The sequence below is a fragment of the Hippocampus guttulatus genome, chromosome 10 (assembly GCF_054856545.1).
Source record: "Hippocampus guttulatus isolate MCC_2025c chromosome 10, RoL_Hgut_1.0, whole genome shotgun sequence".
NCBI lineage: Eukaryota > Metazoa > Chordata > Actinopteri > Syngnathiformes > Syngnathidae > Hippocampus > Hippocampus guttulatus.
The window spans coordinates 5,999,880-6,017,106 of NC_141270.1; the positions used below are offsets into that span (position 1 = coordinate 5,999,880).

At 41.7% G+C, this 17,227-nt stretch overlaps 3 protein-coding genes across 3 annotated transcripts; 2 read left to right on the plus strand and 1 right to left on the minus strand.

Moving 5' to 3' along the window:
• The first annotated feature begins 22 nt into the window (after window positions 1-22).
• Window positions 23-10,245, plus strand: LOC147199047 (calcineurin subunit B type 1). Its single transcript, XM_086121712.1, has 6 exons — window positions 23-196; window positions 5,114-5,153; window positions 6,275-6,451; window positions 7,018-7,077; window positions 7,443-7,627; window positions 8,397-10,245. The coding sequence occupies exons 1-6, from the start codon at window positions 194-196 to the stop codon at window positions 8,442-8,444; spliced, it is 513 nt and encodes a 170-aa protein (XP_085977838.1). The 5' UTR covers window positions 23-193; the 3' UTR covers window positions 8,445-10,245.
• Window positions 10,246-10,448: 203 nt separating this feature from the next.
• pno1 (partner of NOB1 homolog) lies at window positions 10,449-12,964 on the minus strand. The gene is made up of 7 exons (XM_086122845.1): window positions 12,688-12,964; window positions 12,465-12,611; window positions 11,809-11,892; window positions 11,598-11,658; window positions 11,381-11,498; window positions 11,233-11,303; window positions 10,449-10,785 (listed from the first exon to the last, which is right to left on the minus strand). Exons 1-7 carry the CDS (start codon window positions 12,874-12,876, stop codon window positions 10,718-10,720), a joined length of 738 nt encoding a protein of 245 aa, XP_085978971.1. The 5' UTR covers window positions 12,877-12,964; the 3' UTR covers window positions 10,449-10,717.
• Window positions 12,965-13,163: 199 nt separating this feature from the next.
• dnaaf10 (dynein axonemal assembly factor 10) lies at window positions 13,164-16,728 on the plus strand. Its single transcript, XM_086122547.1, has 8 exons — window positions 13,164-13,473; window positions 13,948-14,048; window positions 14,135-14,265; window positions 14,326-14,427; window positions 14,748-14,863; window positions 15,347-15,481; window positions 16,063-16,160; window positions 16,271-16,728. The coding sequence occupies exons 1-8, from the start codon at window positions 13,288-13,290 to the stop codon at window positions 16,476-16,478; spliced, it is 1,077 nt and encodes a 358-aa protein (XP_085978673.1). The 5' UTR covers window positions 13,164-13,287; the 3' UTR covers window positions 16,479-16,728.
• Window positions 16,729-17,227: the final 499 nt, after the last annotated feature.

The following is a 17,227-nucleotide window of genomic DNA, read 5'->3' on the forward strand; positions in this document are numbered from 1 at the left end:
CCAACGGCCCTCCCTCCCTCTGTTCTCCATTGCTTAATGCTTTCGGCGGAGGAGAGCGAAGGTGGAAAGAGAATCCTCGAAGCTGGGTGTGATCGGCTCTTCCTCCGCTTAGTGGACACAATTTGGTAGCAAATAGAACCCTCCCTTAACGGTCTTCCTTACATCGCCTGGGCTTTCTCAACCGAGCACCACCATGGTAAGCGGTCCCAGCTGTCTCCCGCTTTTTATTTGTCGATTAAATACGACATTTTATCGCTTATTTAGCTTTTAAACATCGACATAATTGTACCCTCCGCGCGGAGGACTCCCCTTTTCTCGCCCACTTTTGTGGCTTCTCGTCTGATCTCTGGCAGTAAGTGCGGTGGAGGGGGGGCGAGCCTGTCAGCAGCCTGAAGCCTCTGGCCCATATTCGCGTTTCTTGATCCCCTGTCAGTGGTGTTGTTATTTCCCCCCTCCCCACGTTTTCGTGTCCATTAGTTTTCGTGACGCAAATTCATGCCCGTAGACAATAACGTCGTGTCTTTTAGTGCCGAGTGTCCCATTTTGTGTGCGCGCTTTTTTTTGGGGTAGGTGTTTACAGTTGCAACGTTGTAATTTCACAAGGGAAGCAATTATTAGCAAGCCACACGTTATAATCTAGCGCTGCAATACTTGTCATTGTCTTCAATTCAAAAATGAATATCTATGTTATTATCTGGGTGAATAATTGGAAAAATAATCAATTTACTGTAGTACACACTTTTGAGGTTCGAATCGTGATTCCAGCTTGTTGTGTTAGGTTTGCATGTTATCCCCGTGTGAAGGTTTTTTCCATGCATACAATATGCATGTTAGCTGGACTCTCAACCCTCCGTAGGTGCGAATGGTCGTTTGCGTGTTTGCTGACAAGAAGTCCAGGGTGTTTCCTGCATGTCCCCCATGGAGCTCCTCTCACAAGCACAATGAATAGATGTTTAAATTCCGCTAACAGCATCGTGTGACGCAAAAGCCAAACCAGCTAACCACCCTGCTGCCCTACAACATTATAATACAATACAATACATGATACAGTCACACCTCGGTTTTCGACCATAATCCGTTCCAGAAGGCTGTTCGAAAACCGAAACCACGCTCTTTAAAAAAAATCTTTATTGAACACGTATGCTCACAATGGAACGCTACACGAGGAAGCGTCACTTCCTTGTGCAGGGAAGGCGAGAGGAGTCAAGTGGCGCATTCAAGTGCGCTCGGTTTGGTCGAGAACCTTTTTTCGGTCGTAATCCGAGGCATAAAAACCCAAACTTTTTGGTCGGAAACCAATTTGGTCAGAACACAGACGTTCGAAAAACGAGGTTTGACTGTACAATATTGTATTGTATTGTACAATATGATAACAGTGTTTGGAATTAAGATTGTTTAGCCCTTCACCACAGAAAAGTCTCAAAAGGCTTCACAAACCCACATTTGACAATTAGTCATATGGATAGGTTTGATGCGTAAACATGATAGTCCTTCGACTCAACCTACATCACAATACACGACAGCTCATAGCCTGTCCTACGACAATATGCGGTCCATACTCTGCTGCAGTGCAATCAAAGTGCTACTGCAGCTAATATGGAACAAGAGATAAGAGCTTCATTTCCACATCCATGCAGCCCACTCAGTCTTCAGTGCATCGCTGCAGTTGTGTTGGCACCGGTTTGCAGCATCAGTGGTTGTGGGTAGTGGGATGCTCGTCCATTTTCTATAGCACTGGTCGGTCCACAGTCTATCCAAGCTGACTTTTGATGAGAGAAATAGTATGTATGTGCTGGAATAGACGCCGGTTAATCACGGGGCACACGTAGACAAAAAAGTAATCGCATTACTGAATCTGAGAATGAGGAATGAATAAATCAAATATTTATCACTACGATCTTAATTACAAACCTTGTTGTTTTGGATGTCATTCATTCATCGTGCTTGTGAGAGGAGCTGCATGGAGGAGAGGTAGCATACACCCTGGATTGGTCGCCAGCTAAACGCACGGCACTTATGCAAGCATTCACTCTCACGTTCACACCTGTGGCCTTCAACAAAGCTAACATACATGTCAGTTGAGGGTTGTTTTTTTTTTGCTCAGATATCCCACAAAATGGCACCAGAGATGTTTGACCACCTGTGCTTTTAATGCCAAAACCAGTGCAGCACGATTTCTTTTCATCCAGAAGAATACAGAGTTCCACGTTAAGCATTTTTGCCAGCATTTGTGAACGTCAGGTGTCCCGACACAGTCGCGGGCCACTGGTAATGCAGAACCGTGGAAATAGTTTGCAGTGTTGGTTAGCAATACGCTAGCGGATATTTGTTCACTTAAATACAAAATATTTTTTTTTCAAATAAATAAATTTTGTTTTAAGTAGTTTGTCTACAATATGAATTGAAAAAAATGTCTTCATTTTACGTTTACTTTGACACTAAACATCCTAGGAGTTTTAATAGCTTGAAGCAAGACCTTGGCTTTCTTTTTGAAGAATTGTTGAATATCTGTCGAACTGCCGCTTGTTGTGAAGTTCGCTGGCGCCATCTAAGCAGTCATGGCTCAAATTTTCGCTTGCAGCTCAAGACAAGAAATCAATGGCGGACAGTGACAGGAGCAGGAAGTATGGGGCTGAACTTCACACCCCTGGTCCTGGTTTTATGAAATACATTTTGGCACCTGTGGTGGTGTTCGAGCTCTGCCCTTGAAAGCAGAAAATTACCAGTTGGACTTTGTACCCTGCCCCCCCTCCCCCATTCTGTTTTGTTCATACAGAACAGCAACTCTGAAAAAAGGAGACCATTTTTTTTCTGGTATTGTACAAAGACCTTATCTTTTAATGTGTTACATGAAGCAGTGATTATATGTGGGGGTTTACTTGTTACAGTAGAATATGTCGCCTCTTGCGGGACCCCCCCCCCCCCCCATCCCCCCCTTTCCAGATCTATAATTAGCCATGCTTATTTGGGTTGCCAGCCAGGCTCTTACATATGCAAAACAAGTGTGGTGTTCGTGTTTATTGATTGTGAATGAAGCATACATGATGGATAAGGCTCCCCAATGCCGCCTCTCCTTCTCCATCCATCTTGAACCGAGTGCGTCTTAAGTGGAGTGGAGTGAGCTTCTGCAGGATATGAAAGTTAGCATGCGGATATACTGTATCCCAAGTTGCTTGTTGAATCAGTCAAGAATCACTTGACTGGATTTGGATTTGTTACACTGAGATGCAAAGACATTAATTCTGAGCCTCAGCGCCCCTTCCCCCTCTTCAGTGATCAATAAGGTTGTTGGCTAGCGACGGTCTTTTAGCGCTGTAATCTCACGGCTAATTCCCCTGTGTCGTTTGCTGCGCTGAAAATACCGCAACCTCTTTTAGGATGGATTTACAATGCAGGGTCAAGTCGCCAATCCCGATTTAGTGCTCTTGCATTCCTTTAAAAATATATATTTTCAGGCACATTTCAATAACACATACAGTATCCAATATGTTTGTTTGTACATGGAGCACACGAAATAATCTTACCTAAAGTTTCATACATCTATGATGTTGCATATTTAAACTATATGCAATGTTCGATGCAGCTGTAATATAATACATTTACACCATATTTAATGTTCTATTAGGGCTGCGCAATTATGGGGCTGGGGCAGGATCATGATGATTTTGTTTGCTATTCCAAAAAAAAAAACGGAAAATAAATGTGTAAACTGTAAAAAAGTAACATAGGAAAACAATATCAATAAAGAACAATAAATAAAAACATTTTTTGTGAATATTTGTTATTTTTTTTGGAAAGTAATAATACTCACGGAAGTCAATGCAATTTTTTTATTAGCACGTCATGGGACTTCCCATTGCCTGCTAGCATTAGCACTGGCGATGTTAATAGAATCAAGTATGTCTTGTATTTAAATATACAATGTGTATAAGTCTTAGTGTTGTGGGTTTAGTTTGAGAGTCGGCATGGGGTGTTAATAAATATCTTAAAGCTCGCTCGCGGAGGTTAAAGATTCATACATACGTCTCATGCTTCCCGCAAGCAACTCCGTGCATTGAGAGTGCTTTAAAAACGGAAAGGAGTTGCAGACACACTCCGTACTGTTCAGCCTATAAATCGTTTTTCTTCTATAGTAATGCTTTTATGATCGTGGCAAGCTAAAGTTAAAATCATTATTACATTTCGAATGAATTGCCCAGTCCTATTTGCTATACGATATGAAGTAGCGCATAGTTAAACCTTATATAATGCTCTTTGCTTTCGTTCTTGTTTACATTCACGGCACTCGTTTTCTTTCCGTTTGTGTTGTTTAAACAGATGCCGTTTTTAGATACAGTGCCAGTCGGCATATTTCGGAGGTATACTGTTCGTGCGCTGACAAATATCTGATGGGAATGAGATTTTCATCCACATTTGGAAGAGGCCTGATTCCCATCTGAAGAAATGTAATTGCCTGTCTTTTTGTTTTGGCTTTATTCTGCCATTATGATTATCCCACTTGTAACAAGTGAGAGCCAAAAAAAACCCCGTGTCACTTGAACTATGTAGCGCACAGGTGTCAAAGTCAAGGCCCCGGGGCTGGATTTCGCCCGCCACATCATTTTATGTGGCCCGTGAAAGCAAATCAAGCATGTCAAGTTCCATGATGCTTGCTAAAGTCTGAACCAAAATTTCAGATTGTCATATGTAATACACAGTAACAGCCATTATTCTTGATTTTTGATTTTAAAACTAGTTATTCATCAATTTGTTGTGCGTTGTGTATGTAATATGTGGAGGTGATTAAACATTTATATGGTTTCCCAAAATTCATAACGGCCCTCCAAAAGAAAGCGTAACTACAATGTGGCCCGCAATAAAAATGAGTTTGACACCCCTGATGTGGCGCAAATCCACCCTCAGGTAAATGTTGTCTTGGCACATAGCGCTCATCGTCTATTCTTGGAAACTGACAAACGAACAATGTGGGGAGTAGGTTAGGCTGGTGCGATTGCATCATCTCGTGTCATGTTTCACAGCTGTTTCGCAACCCTGTGCGGTGCGAAAATAGACTCCCGGTACTTTTGAGTATGTCACGTGAATACCAATAAGTTCTCGTTTCTTCTCTCCTCAGGGAAATGAAGCCAGCTACCCTCTGGAAATGTGCACACATTGTAAGTGCTGCCACCATTCAAATATGCACTTAGAACAGGCTATCGATAGAAGGCTTGCACGGTCTAGTTCACATCTCTTACCCAATTACCTCGACAATCTCGGAGCTCGGAGTTCCACCGGGAGATTGCATCGGTGTCGCTGGCACATTTAACGCAGTGGACGCGGTGGGCAATCGCTAAAACGGGCGCATCAGCAGCATGTGCCATTTCAATTGGCGTCAAAGCTGTCACGGGGCTGCACTGTAGTGGAGGCGGTACAGTTGCGTGTATTTCATTAGATAGTGAGGATGGCAAGAACTATCAACTTTATAAAAAGTAAAAAAAAAAAAAAACTTTAACCAAGACCCTGAATGCATCGTCAGCATGTCTGAAGAGTCTGCACAGAAATGTTTGTTGCAAAGGGGCTTACCTGGGGGAAATTCCCATGAGCCACTGCTGTGGCATGGCAAAGGGTGTGAGGGTCAGTTTTTTTTTTTTTTTTAAAGCAGCAGCTATAAAGAACACCTGACCGTACGATAGTAGCCCCACCAATTTCCAGCATGCCTAAAACTGAGAGAATTACTCAGAAGTGATTTTTAGAATCCAGTATGTTAACCGCAAACCAGGACCTCTTAGTATTACGTAACTAGTTGTAATCTTCCTTCTTCACCTCAGTGAGATGTTTTTTGGGCATGATGTCTGGAATGCTCAAGTGCTGACTAGTACTAGGGGAAGCAATCGAGACAGTTCTGGTGGTTGTAGTACCAGTCCGTAAAGTGACTACAATAATAATGTGAGTTTTCTACAATCCCAATCCCCTTTTGGGATATGATTCCCTCAAATACTCACTAGAACTAGAGCAGTTTGTTTCCCAAAAAATCTGACTACATGTGCAGTTAATAAATAATAATATCACACAGAAGACAGTGTGCCATCTGCATGCCGCAAGTCATGTCCTTGACCTAGTTGCGAGTGGCAGCATCTTGGCTTCGATCGAGGATTTACGACTTTCCTGCCAGCATGACCGTAGCAGCCCCCCGCCCCCAAGTTAACTTCATGTCAAACAAACACTTGAGGTGGGCTGGGCAAAAGCCAGCAAATGAGCACAAAAATGTCTGACCTCTCATGTTTTCCCATCTCAGTCGACCCGGACGAGATCAAGCGTCTGGGGAAGCGCTTCAAGAAGCTGGACCTTGACAACTCGGGCTCGCTCAGCGTGGAGGAGTTCATGTCGCTGCCTGAGTTACAGCAAAACCCTCTTGTGCAGAGGGTCATCGACATATTTGACACGGACGGCAACGGAGAAGTGGACTTTAAAGGTGGTTTCCACCGTATTTTCCTCGCTATAAGGCGCACCTAAAAGCATTCCGTTTTTTCGAAAGCCGACTGTGCGCCTTGTAATACGATGCGCCGGATATATGGATCAATATTCTGATTTCTTGGACGTAGTATTTTAAATGTTCTGTGAAGCGCTTTGTTACACACTTGTGAAAGATCTATATAAATAAAGCTGTATTGTATTGTATTGTATTCCCTTTAGCGTAGCTCCATCTAATGGATGCATACCGCAACCGCAGCCACTATTGTAGCTTCTATTCTATGCACCTTATAATGCGGTGCGCCCTATATATGACAACAGTTTAAAAATAGACCATTCATTGAAGGTGTGCCTTATACTACGAAGCGCCTTGTAGTGCGGAAAATACGGTATTCTGACTACATGGTTGTTCTTTTCACTGTGATGCTGGGGTTCTCTCCCGGTTTGAGAACCACTTCCCGAGTGTATCTGTAGAGATTTTTGTGTGGTCCGCACCAACTTTGATGCAATCCCATCGTACAGTAAATCAGCTCAGCATTGATTGACTTTAACCCTTTGCTGTCACAGAGTTCATTGAGGGAGTGTCACAGTTCAGCGTCAAAGGCGACAAGGAGCAGAAGCTTCGATGTAAGTTTACAACTTTTAGCCTGGGAATTTCTGGGGGAAAGAAAAGTATCAAAGTAACTTTGAAATGACAAACATGAGCGTTTGTTAGATCATCTTTGTTTTAGGGTGGTTTTGGTGTCGCTAGGCACTGTCAAAATACAGTCTTCCCCTGCTGTTAATACTGTACTAATGTTATACAGACTGAGCCCCGTCGTAAAAGGGAAAATCTGTGAGGAATTGATAGCATCTGTCAGATAATCTTCATTTTAGGTTTTGTTTTTGTTGTGGCAAGATGAGATGGGCCTGGAATAGTACAAGTATTTCTCCATTCATAATAATTTTTTTAAAAAATCGTTAGAGTTGCCTGACTTCCTACCCACTTGCAGTCGCATTCCGGATCTACGACATGGACAAGGATGGCTACATCTCCAACGGCGAACTGTTCCAGGTGCTCAAGATGATGGTGGGCAACAACCTGAAAGACACACAGCTGCAGCAGATTGTGGACAAAACCATCATCAACGCCGACAAGGATGGCGACGGCAGGATATCGTTCGAGGAGTTCTGCGCGGTGAGTCACGGGACTCTGCGGATTTCTTTTGTGATGATTGTGTATTCGCAGACATTATTGTTGAAGATGCTCACCAAAACATCAGCATCTATGGGAGTATGCAAGCTTTTAATGTGCCTGGGCAAAACATGACTTTTCCAATGGGAACTTGAAAACAAAACGAGACATCTAAGAATTTTCATCAAAGTACCCCTTGTTCTCAAGACTGCGGCTGAACCAGGATGTGGCTGTTCGAGTGCTCATTAGGACCGTGAAATTTGAAATTCAAGAAATTCAGTGCCATCTAGGCATTATGCTCCTCCAGACAGGAAAAAAAAAGAATCCTTAATGAGAAAGTGTTCTTTTTGCTCAGTGGGGCATCATCTGATGGTCATCTGCAGAGCAGTAGAAGAAAATACCATCTTTTCTGAAGATGGAACCCAAGGGCAGCAAATACAATGAAAACAACAGGGGCCCAAAATTGAACCTTGTGGAACATCATAGGGCAGTGGGGCAGAGCAAACAGAAAAAGTTGTCTGCCAAGTAGGATCTAAACTACTGCCGAGGACCTATTTTTTTAATCTAGTTTATCAGGTTATGCGTGTGCGAGCATACGTATGTTTGTAGAGATATGTTTGTTTGTATGTTGGAGGCGTGTCCTCTTTTTATGTTGTATTTGGGATGTTTTAATTGCACAGCTCATTGAGTTGCATTTTTATGTACGAAAAGGGCTATTTACTGTAAAGAAAGTTTAATTGATTGACCCCATTTCCATCCGTCTCCTTTGCAGGTGGTGGGCGGCCTGGACATACACAAAAAGATGGTGGTGGACGTGTGAGCGCACCCCCACCTCCCTTCTCGACCTCCCTCCAGCTCGCTTGAGTCTCCCCGCCCTCCTGAGTTCTCCTGGACGCTCGCTTCCTCCGCCTTGTCCAGCAAAATCAAGAAGAAAAAAAAAACGCCTCAGTGTTACGCCAGCGGAACATTTCCCTCTCACTTTTCCACCACGAAGAGCCTCGTTCAAGTGTTAAGTGAATGGCGAAGGCTGCCTATCCAGTCAAAATTTTTTTTAAAAAGTCATTTTTTTTAAATGACTGAGGATGTGGAGGTGACTGAAAAGTGAAGAGAGGGAATTCCACCTTTTTTAGATATTTATTTTAGTTTTGTTCTTATTTTTTAAATGTGATAGAAGTATGTGTACATTCAGCCACGCTTGACTTTACAGTGCAACTCGCCGGTTGGGTATGAAGTGCCAAGCAAACATATCCACACACACACACACACAGGTTATTACCCAAAATGTATTTTAAAAATACTTAAGAAAGAAGATTCTCCACGTTGTTTTTTTTTTGTTGCTAGACAAGACAAACTTGAGCAACTGTGATTATCTTCATTTTGGGTGTTTTTATCGTCACGAGACAGGCCAGCAATGAGAAATGCATTTCAGTGATTGTTTTTTTTTGTTTTTGTTTTAAATTGATAGACCGACTTGGAACAAAAAGTAATTTTTTTGCTTTTGGAAAAATAATGACAAAAATAAACTTGAGCATCTGTCAGATAATTTAGTTTTAGGGTGTTTTTATTGAGGTAATCTGTATTTTTGAGATGTTTTTGTTGTTGATAGATTGGGCCTGGAGTAATATAAAAACAGGATTTCCAGTAATTTTTGTTGTTCAGACTAATTGGGAAATAAACTAGATACCTGATAATCTTTAGTTTAGGGCATTTTTAGTTATTGCGAGACGGGCCTGGAAAATTCATTTTCAAAATAATTTATGAAAACAAAACTCTGTAAGATTGGCTTAATTTCAGGGTTTTTTTCCCTCGGTTACGCATGCTGGGGGGGGGGGGTGTGCTTCTTCTAAACTACAAATTTGATTGTTTTCATTAAAAGGGCCTGCAAAATGACTGCCGTCTTAGAGCAAATATATTTTCAAAGTAACACTTAGCATCTGGGAGATATTTGTCATTTTAGAAGACTTTTGTTTTGACTTGGACGGGACATTTTGGGTAAATATCTTTAAAATAATTCAGGGAAAAAAAATAACATCTACCAGGTAATTTACATTTAGGACATGTTGTTAGATGGGCCTGAAACGACAGAACTATTTCTCCAAATATTTCTGAGAAAATAAACTGGAAGTGGACTGGCTGCTTTGAGCTTAATACAAAAAACTGGAACGTGCATGACGTGGAATTTGTTTGTTTTTCTCGCATGTCATTGAACACGTTTGGAACTAATCATCTTGTTTACACACGGATGTGAATAGAAACTATTTAATAATAGATGTACACAAAATGGGTGTTGCCAAATGGTTGGTCTCCACATGAACTCGACTGCAGTACAGTACATGTCATATTAATAACTGAGGTTTTTAAAAAATGTTTTGTATATACCTATTTGTTAAACACACTTCTGTCTCTTATAGTGGGACACCTTCATGCTTTGATTGCAAGTGATTCATCCGAGTTCGTGTGCGGGGTGGGGGGGCATATCAGATAGATATGATGATATACAGTATTTAAGATGTTTGTTCTTCCATTTTTCTGCATGTCGCAATTTATGCTAAGGGGCTGTTGAAAACTTGATACAATCTGAACACGAAATACCATTGAAATAAACTGAACTGTTAAAATGAGGTGTCCGGTTTGTATTTTTTAAAATGCTGAATCAGTAGGTTTTTCATTTGTGCTGCATCACTTTTTTTTGTTGTTTTACATGCTCAAATATTTTGTCAGAAGGTATTTTAGAGAAAATGTCAATTATTGATGCTGTAGTTTTTAATATTTCAGTTATTTAGGTCAGCACAAGGTGGCCAACTATTGCACATAATGGACTCCATTGATGATTTGCATTTTTATTAACATATATACACAAAAGTCACACAAACATTCATCACACTCGTGTTAAATTCATCTGACGTCAAGTCCATGATGAACAAATACAAATCAACTCCCATTCGAGGTCCATCCATTTGTTGAACCGCTCAATCCTCACTCGGGTCACGGGGGGTGCCGGAGCCCATCCCAGCCGTCTTCGGGCAGTAGGCGGGGGACACCCTGAACCGGTTGCCAGCCAATCGTCTTCTCAACCCATCACCAAAGACCAGATCAGAATCTTTCCGCAGATCTGCTGGCGACCACTCTGATGTTTCCGTAGACTTTGGATGGTGGACTTCCTGTTGTGGATAGAGAGGTTATTAGTAAAGAGTTCATTCATTTACCGTATTTTCCGCACTATAAGGGGCACCTAAAAGCATTTCATTTTCTTGAAAGCCGACATTGTGTGCCTTATAATCCGATGAGGATTATACAGTATATGTAAACAAACCCTGAAGCGCCTTTCAGTGTGGAAAATACGGTACGTGGAAATGAGAGCCTGGAAATGAGCGTGCTATGCGATAGCCCCATTTCTATAAATCTCTGCAAGTGCTTGACATTTTCAAAAGAATAGTTGTATGGCATTCCTAAAAGATCAAAATGTCCCAAAATGGCCAAATGAAAGGAAAATGGGAATATATACAGTATAAACCCCAGAACACAGCTGTATAATCTCAAATCACCGCCGCAACATGACAACAACCCTCATTCTAAGTGGCTGACATCTCAAAATAATGATCGCTTACCAAGGATGAGGTTGCATATGGCAGTCCGGGCCATCCGAATGTTTTGAAAGGAGCCCAAAATGTGCACTTTGCTGTGGACGCAACACAACAAGACATGTCAGTCGTCAACCCGTAGCACAATTCGACGTCTTATTTTTCATCAACTAACGTGTCGGCCAACACGATGCGAGTCTTGGTGACGTTTTCGATGGTAAATTTGGTTTTTCCTCCTTTGCCTGCGATCCTGCCGATGGCTCGAGACAAGTGGTCACCCTTCAGTGGCTTCACTGCAGAAACAGATTAAGGGAAGAAAAACCAACAACAACACATTAATAGAACGTCTGCGTTTTCCGTTTAGTGGAGTAGAAATGGAAGGTTCTTTTTACCGTCTGTGACATCAAAGGATTCGAGAAAGAGCTCGTCCAGTCTGATTAGGGCCAATGCATCCTGGGAAGTGACCACAAGCATGTCCATTTGTATGGCTCGGATTGAAACAAACTCTAGCATGCCACTTTCAAGACTATTTCCACATTTGCTGACAGTATTATGTTCAAGTGTAAAAAAAAAAAAAAAAGGCATAAGTAACAACACTCTTACTTCAACCTGGAAGCCCAGAATGAAGGCTTTCACGAAATCAGCTGCTTTGGTAAGTGAGGTGATGTCTTGGGTCTCTTTGCAAGTCTGGAAAGTAGGAACAAAAAAAAAAAGGGAAAATAAAAAAACTGAATTTTTAGGACCAGGTCCTCTTTGAATGCTTTAGTGATGACTCTCTTGAGAAATGGATCACCTGTTTTGGCGATCTCACCATGCAACAATTCACCTCTAAACTCTCTCAGTAGCACTCCCTTGAAAATTAGGAAAATAAAATGCCCCCCGACACCAGTTTCAACAATTGACAAGTTGGTGGACTAACAAAAAGGTCTCAAGAACACATTCCTGAAATTGAATAAAAGCTCATCCATTTTGGCTCAAAAGAGTAACTTTGGATTATTTTGAGAGTTGATTAACTTTTCAAGGCTTTGTTTAAAGTTACAAAAAAAAACCGCCATTTCACCCATCAATCTGAAATTTGGTGGAAATGTCTTATGACACGACACACCAAAAGTTCCTTGCCTGGAAATTGAATCGGAGGTCAGCCATTTTGGCTTCAAGCAGTCGTTTTGGACCAAATGCTAAATTTGAACCACTTATCTTTATTACAATGGTTTATTTTCTATGCCGTAACCATAGCAATTATAATTACAGTCACTCACTTTAATCTCCACATTTCGCGATTTGAGGTTGAATCGGACTTGAAGCTGTAGGTTCTCTACGATAGGAGTGAAGATCTTCAGCCAGTTCTCCTTCAGCGGCGTGTAACGGTGAGCCGGGACGGCCACTTTACGCATCTGGTCATCACCCTAAAAAGACAAACATTTACATTCTAATTTCTTCTAGACATTTTAAGTACTTTAAACACAATGCAATCTTTAATACCCTTAATTTGTCGAGCGAAATTGGTGGAAACTGTGGCCTCTTGCTTGCGACAGGACCCTCTGTGTCCATATGAGGTGCCTCGAGTTTCCTCTTTTGGCTCTTTTTAGACTTGACTTCTGTAAAACTGTCACTGTCATCCTGCTTTTCCACCACGCCAGCTTCCATTGCGCCATTTGTTACCGAATCCATAGTGAAAATCACGTTAAAAAAGTTCAATTGTCAAGTAAAATGTAAGCAAGACAGCGAGCACAGAGGCTGGTGGTGTCCTCGTGCAACAGGAAAGACCTGTAAGGCAATATCGATTTCGCCTGAACAAAAAAGAAATACGTCAACGAGGATTATTCAATTTCTAATAATTCCCATGTGAATTCACCATAGTAGAAATCAGCTAAATGTAAATTTTCATGAATATGTTCAATGTTTAGTTGAATATTTTATTTCAGGCATATTTTGAGCGCTAGTCATCATGTGTTTTGGTCACGTGGATTCATGAAGAGCTCCAGATTGTGGCGTCATGCGTTTGACCTCATACTAGGTCCATTTTGCACCTTCTTTCGCACATTTAAAGATTAAATTAGAGTTTACTGGTGAGCAACCGAGATGTCAACCCCACTTTCTAAGCCCCAAATTATCGCACACATTCAGAAGAGTTTAAACTACACGGTTTTCGACTGCAAATGGATACCGTGCAGTTCCAAATTCGTGTGTCTCGGAAACTTTCCGAGAGGAACCGGAGTCATGCAAATATACGAGATGCAGCATGGAGACGCTCAGCTCATCAAAGAGGTAAGCATGATATTTCAGATGTGAGATAACGCTTGGTCCACAGTTCAAGGCTTTGGCGATGAAGAGGGGGATTTCCAATTTTTGTTTGGTGCCTCGTCTCCATAGCAACAGAAGTGTACGTGTGGAACGTTCAAATCCAACAGGATTTTATATTGTTTAGAATACGTATTGTTTCCACGTGGGCCAAAATAAACACTCCAGTTATGTTAGGAGACATTTTAAAGGGTCAGGAGTAATAGGTTGACTCAGTCACGGGACACAGTGTAAGGTACCCCTGAAGATTCCAAATATCATTTGTGAGATATCACTTTTAAGATATTCGAGTGGTCGCTTTTGAGGTGTTAATTTAACAGTGTTTATTCTTGGGGGGCGGGGGTGGGGGGTGGGGGGGTTGTCGAACAAAGATGAATGTGCCACGAATGATCACCTTTACTTGAGTCATAAACGTTGTCTCCTGTGTCATTTATATTCCAGGTGGAGAAAGCCAAACCTATCAAGTGTGGCACCTTCGGGGCCTCATCGCTTCGCCAAAGACACATAGCGACAGGGGACTTTGACGGAAATCTAAACATATGGTAATCCCTAATAATATTTAAACGACGACTTTTTTTTTTTTTTTTTTTTTTTGCTTTCTCCAGTTTTTAATCCAACAATTGTATAGGAACCTAGAGGAGCCCAACATACCAGTGTACTCCGTGAAGGCCCACAAGGAGATTGTCAATAGCATCGACGCCGTCGGCGGTCTCGGCATCGGCGACGGCGCACCTGAGATTGTCACCGGAAGCAGAGACGGTACATCAGCGCAACTTGCAATGAATGAATGAAAGATAAATGAATGATCTTTCTTTGTAGGTACAGTGAAAGTGTGGGACCCTCGGCAGCGTGACTCGCCCGTGGCTAACATGCAGCCCGTCGAAGGAGACGCCAAGAGAGACTGCTGGACGGTCGCCTTTGGTTCGTCGCACCTCCATTGCAACACAGCCTTTTACCAGATCCATCTTTCAAGATGACGTTGTGCTTTCTTTCACAATTTAAAATAGTTTGCATGTGTTTTGTTGGCCCATCTGTGGTTTAAAACATCGAAAGGATCAAGAATTATAGAGACATTTTTAAAGCCTTTTTCTTGCCATGGTGAAATTAGCTCATTTCAGGGTCCAACTTGCCTCATGCAATGAACCTGCCTTCATCCCGCTCCACGTCAAGATTGATTAATTTTATATTCAATTCAATTCAATAAATCATACACCCCCTTTAACTAGCACCTGTGCCCACAGGCCACGCCTTCAACGATCAGGACCGCTGCGTGTGTGCCGGCTACGACAATGGCGACATCAAACTGTTTGACTTACGCAACATGTCGCTGCGCTGGGAGACCAACATTAAGAACGGGGTGAGGACCACACACACACACACACACACACACACACTCACACACACGTGGAATGAAAGAGTGTTAATTGTGTACTGTTGACGTTTGATGGCAAGTGGCAGGGAGTGTGGCTTCACAGGGAGATGAGCCACGAAAAGCTTCAAAATTTGACATTCCGTTTCCTGTGCTATGGTACAATACAGTACATGCTGATTTATATAGCGCTTTCACAACAGCGGCAGCTGTAACAAAGCACTTAACAAAACAGTTAACAAAGTGAAATAATAAACACAACACATTACATAAAACACGGACAGTCATGCAGTCCTAACCACTTTTCCCTCATAAGGACATTTTCTTTGGCAGCTCTGGGGAGCCCAAAAACAGGAGAGGATTGTGGACATGCTCGATGTTGGCGGTGTTGGCGCTTTCTGATTCTCACCATTTGAAGTACGACCACGAATAGCTGTTCACTTTTTGCTCACATTCCGCCTTGTCTGCCAGGTGTGCTGCGTGGAGTTCGACAGGAAGGATATCAACATGAACAAAATGGTGGCCACCTCACTGGAGGGGAAATTCCATGTGTTTGATATGCGGACTCAGCACCCCACTAAGGGTTTTGCTTCCGTTTCTGAAAAGGTAGTGTGAAGTTTTATCTTCTTTTCCCCATTTGTGAGCTTCCAAGGGAAATTTGTGGGGAGCATTTTCAGAGCTGCAAGTGCTTGTCCCTCATCCTCTGTGGGTTGACAGCATTAAATGTCTGTTAGCGGTATGTTCGCTTTCAAATGGTTCCATTGACGTCTGGTAGCATTAAACTTATTTTCTTTTAAATGGTTAAGAAAATGGGAGCACTGACAGTTTAATATGTAACAACAGTTTCCAATTCTGAAAATTATTATTGTCAGTAGTTAATATCCAACAAATTTATTTTGATTGAATTTTATTTCATTTGTGGAGACATTGTAAATAATTTACTGAACAATTTTGCTGGGTATAACCATGTTGTTGTCTTTATTTATTTGTTGTCCAATTTTAATTACCGGTAGTTTAATTTTATAACGTTTTTTTTTTCTTCATATTAAATTTTCCTTTGGTAACCATGTTGTTGTCCAAATTCATTATTTATGTTATTTCTCAAATAATTTTGCTGGTGATGTTTCTAAATATATTTTAACGTAATTTAATTTGATCTTCTTTGGATTTTTTTTTTTTTTTTTTAGGCCCATAAATCAACCATCTGGCAGGTGAGACATTTACCTCAGAACCGAGAAATCTTCCTGACGGCTGGCGGCTCGGGCAGCCTTCATCTGTGGAAATAGTGAGTCGGAATTTTCGAATTCATCCATCTCAGACACTTCCCTGTCAAGGATGTTCTTTCACTTACACGTTTCACGCTTTTTAAAATGTATGTTTTTCTTCCCTCTGTAGCGAGTACCCTGCACAGCGCTGCAAGAAAGAATCTGACGGCAACAGCGTGGGCGTGGCTGGCTCGGTCAGCCTCCTGCAGAACGTCACGATGTCCACGCAGCCCGTTGCCAGCCTGGACTGGAGCCCTGACAAGCCGGGCCTCTGCGTGTGCGCTGGATTTGACCAGACAGTGCGCGTGCTCATTGTCACCAAACTCAACACCGTGTGAAAATGAAGCCAAAGCCGGAATGTTTCACTGGGAAATTGGAAGCCCAACTGGACCTTTTTGAATGGGAAGTTGCTTTTTATATGTCAAACATTAACCACAGTGTTGCCTTTCTTGCTGAAAAATCATCTAATTAGGATGTTAAAAAAACCCTTATGTTTAATGTTTTTTATTTTTTTTTGTTTGTTTGAAGAAATGTGTTTCCTCCAATTAAATTGCTCTTAAGGGGGGGGACCCCTTTTTTGTAATGTAACTGACAGCTCCTCACACTTAATTGCTTATGCAGTGGTGCCTGGCGTGTTAAATAACGACATGACTTTGCTTTAGAAAAATTTGCTATATGAATTCAAGCAGACATTAGAAATGACTACAAACAGGCTTACAACTAGCATAAATGTCACTGTGCTATAACGTTTCAGCAAGCGATATTTTTTAATCGGAAATAGTGCAGCAATATATTGAACGACTACGACAATACTCAAAGGAATCTATCCTCGTCGAAAAACAACTACTGTGTCTTAAATTCAAAACTTTTTTTCTGACTGTATTATACCGCCGTCTGGTGGCCAACAACTGCAAGACACGCAATTTAGGGGTGGAGTGAATTAAAGGCTTTTCTATCTTTTCATTGAGGAAAGCCAATTGGAGTAAAAAAAAAAGGTTATTTTGAGGGGAAAAAATTGCAGCTTGCATGTATGTGTACATAAACATGTGGTGGAGACTTCATGACAACACTGGTTAAAATGAACTCC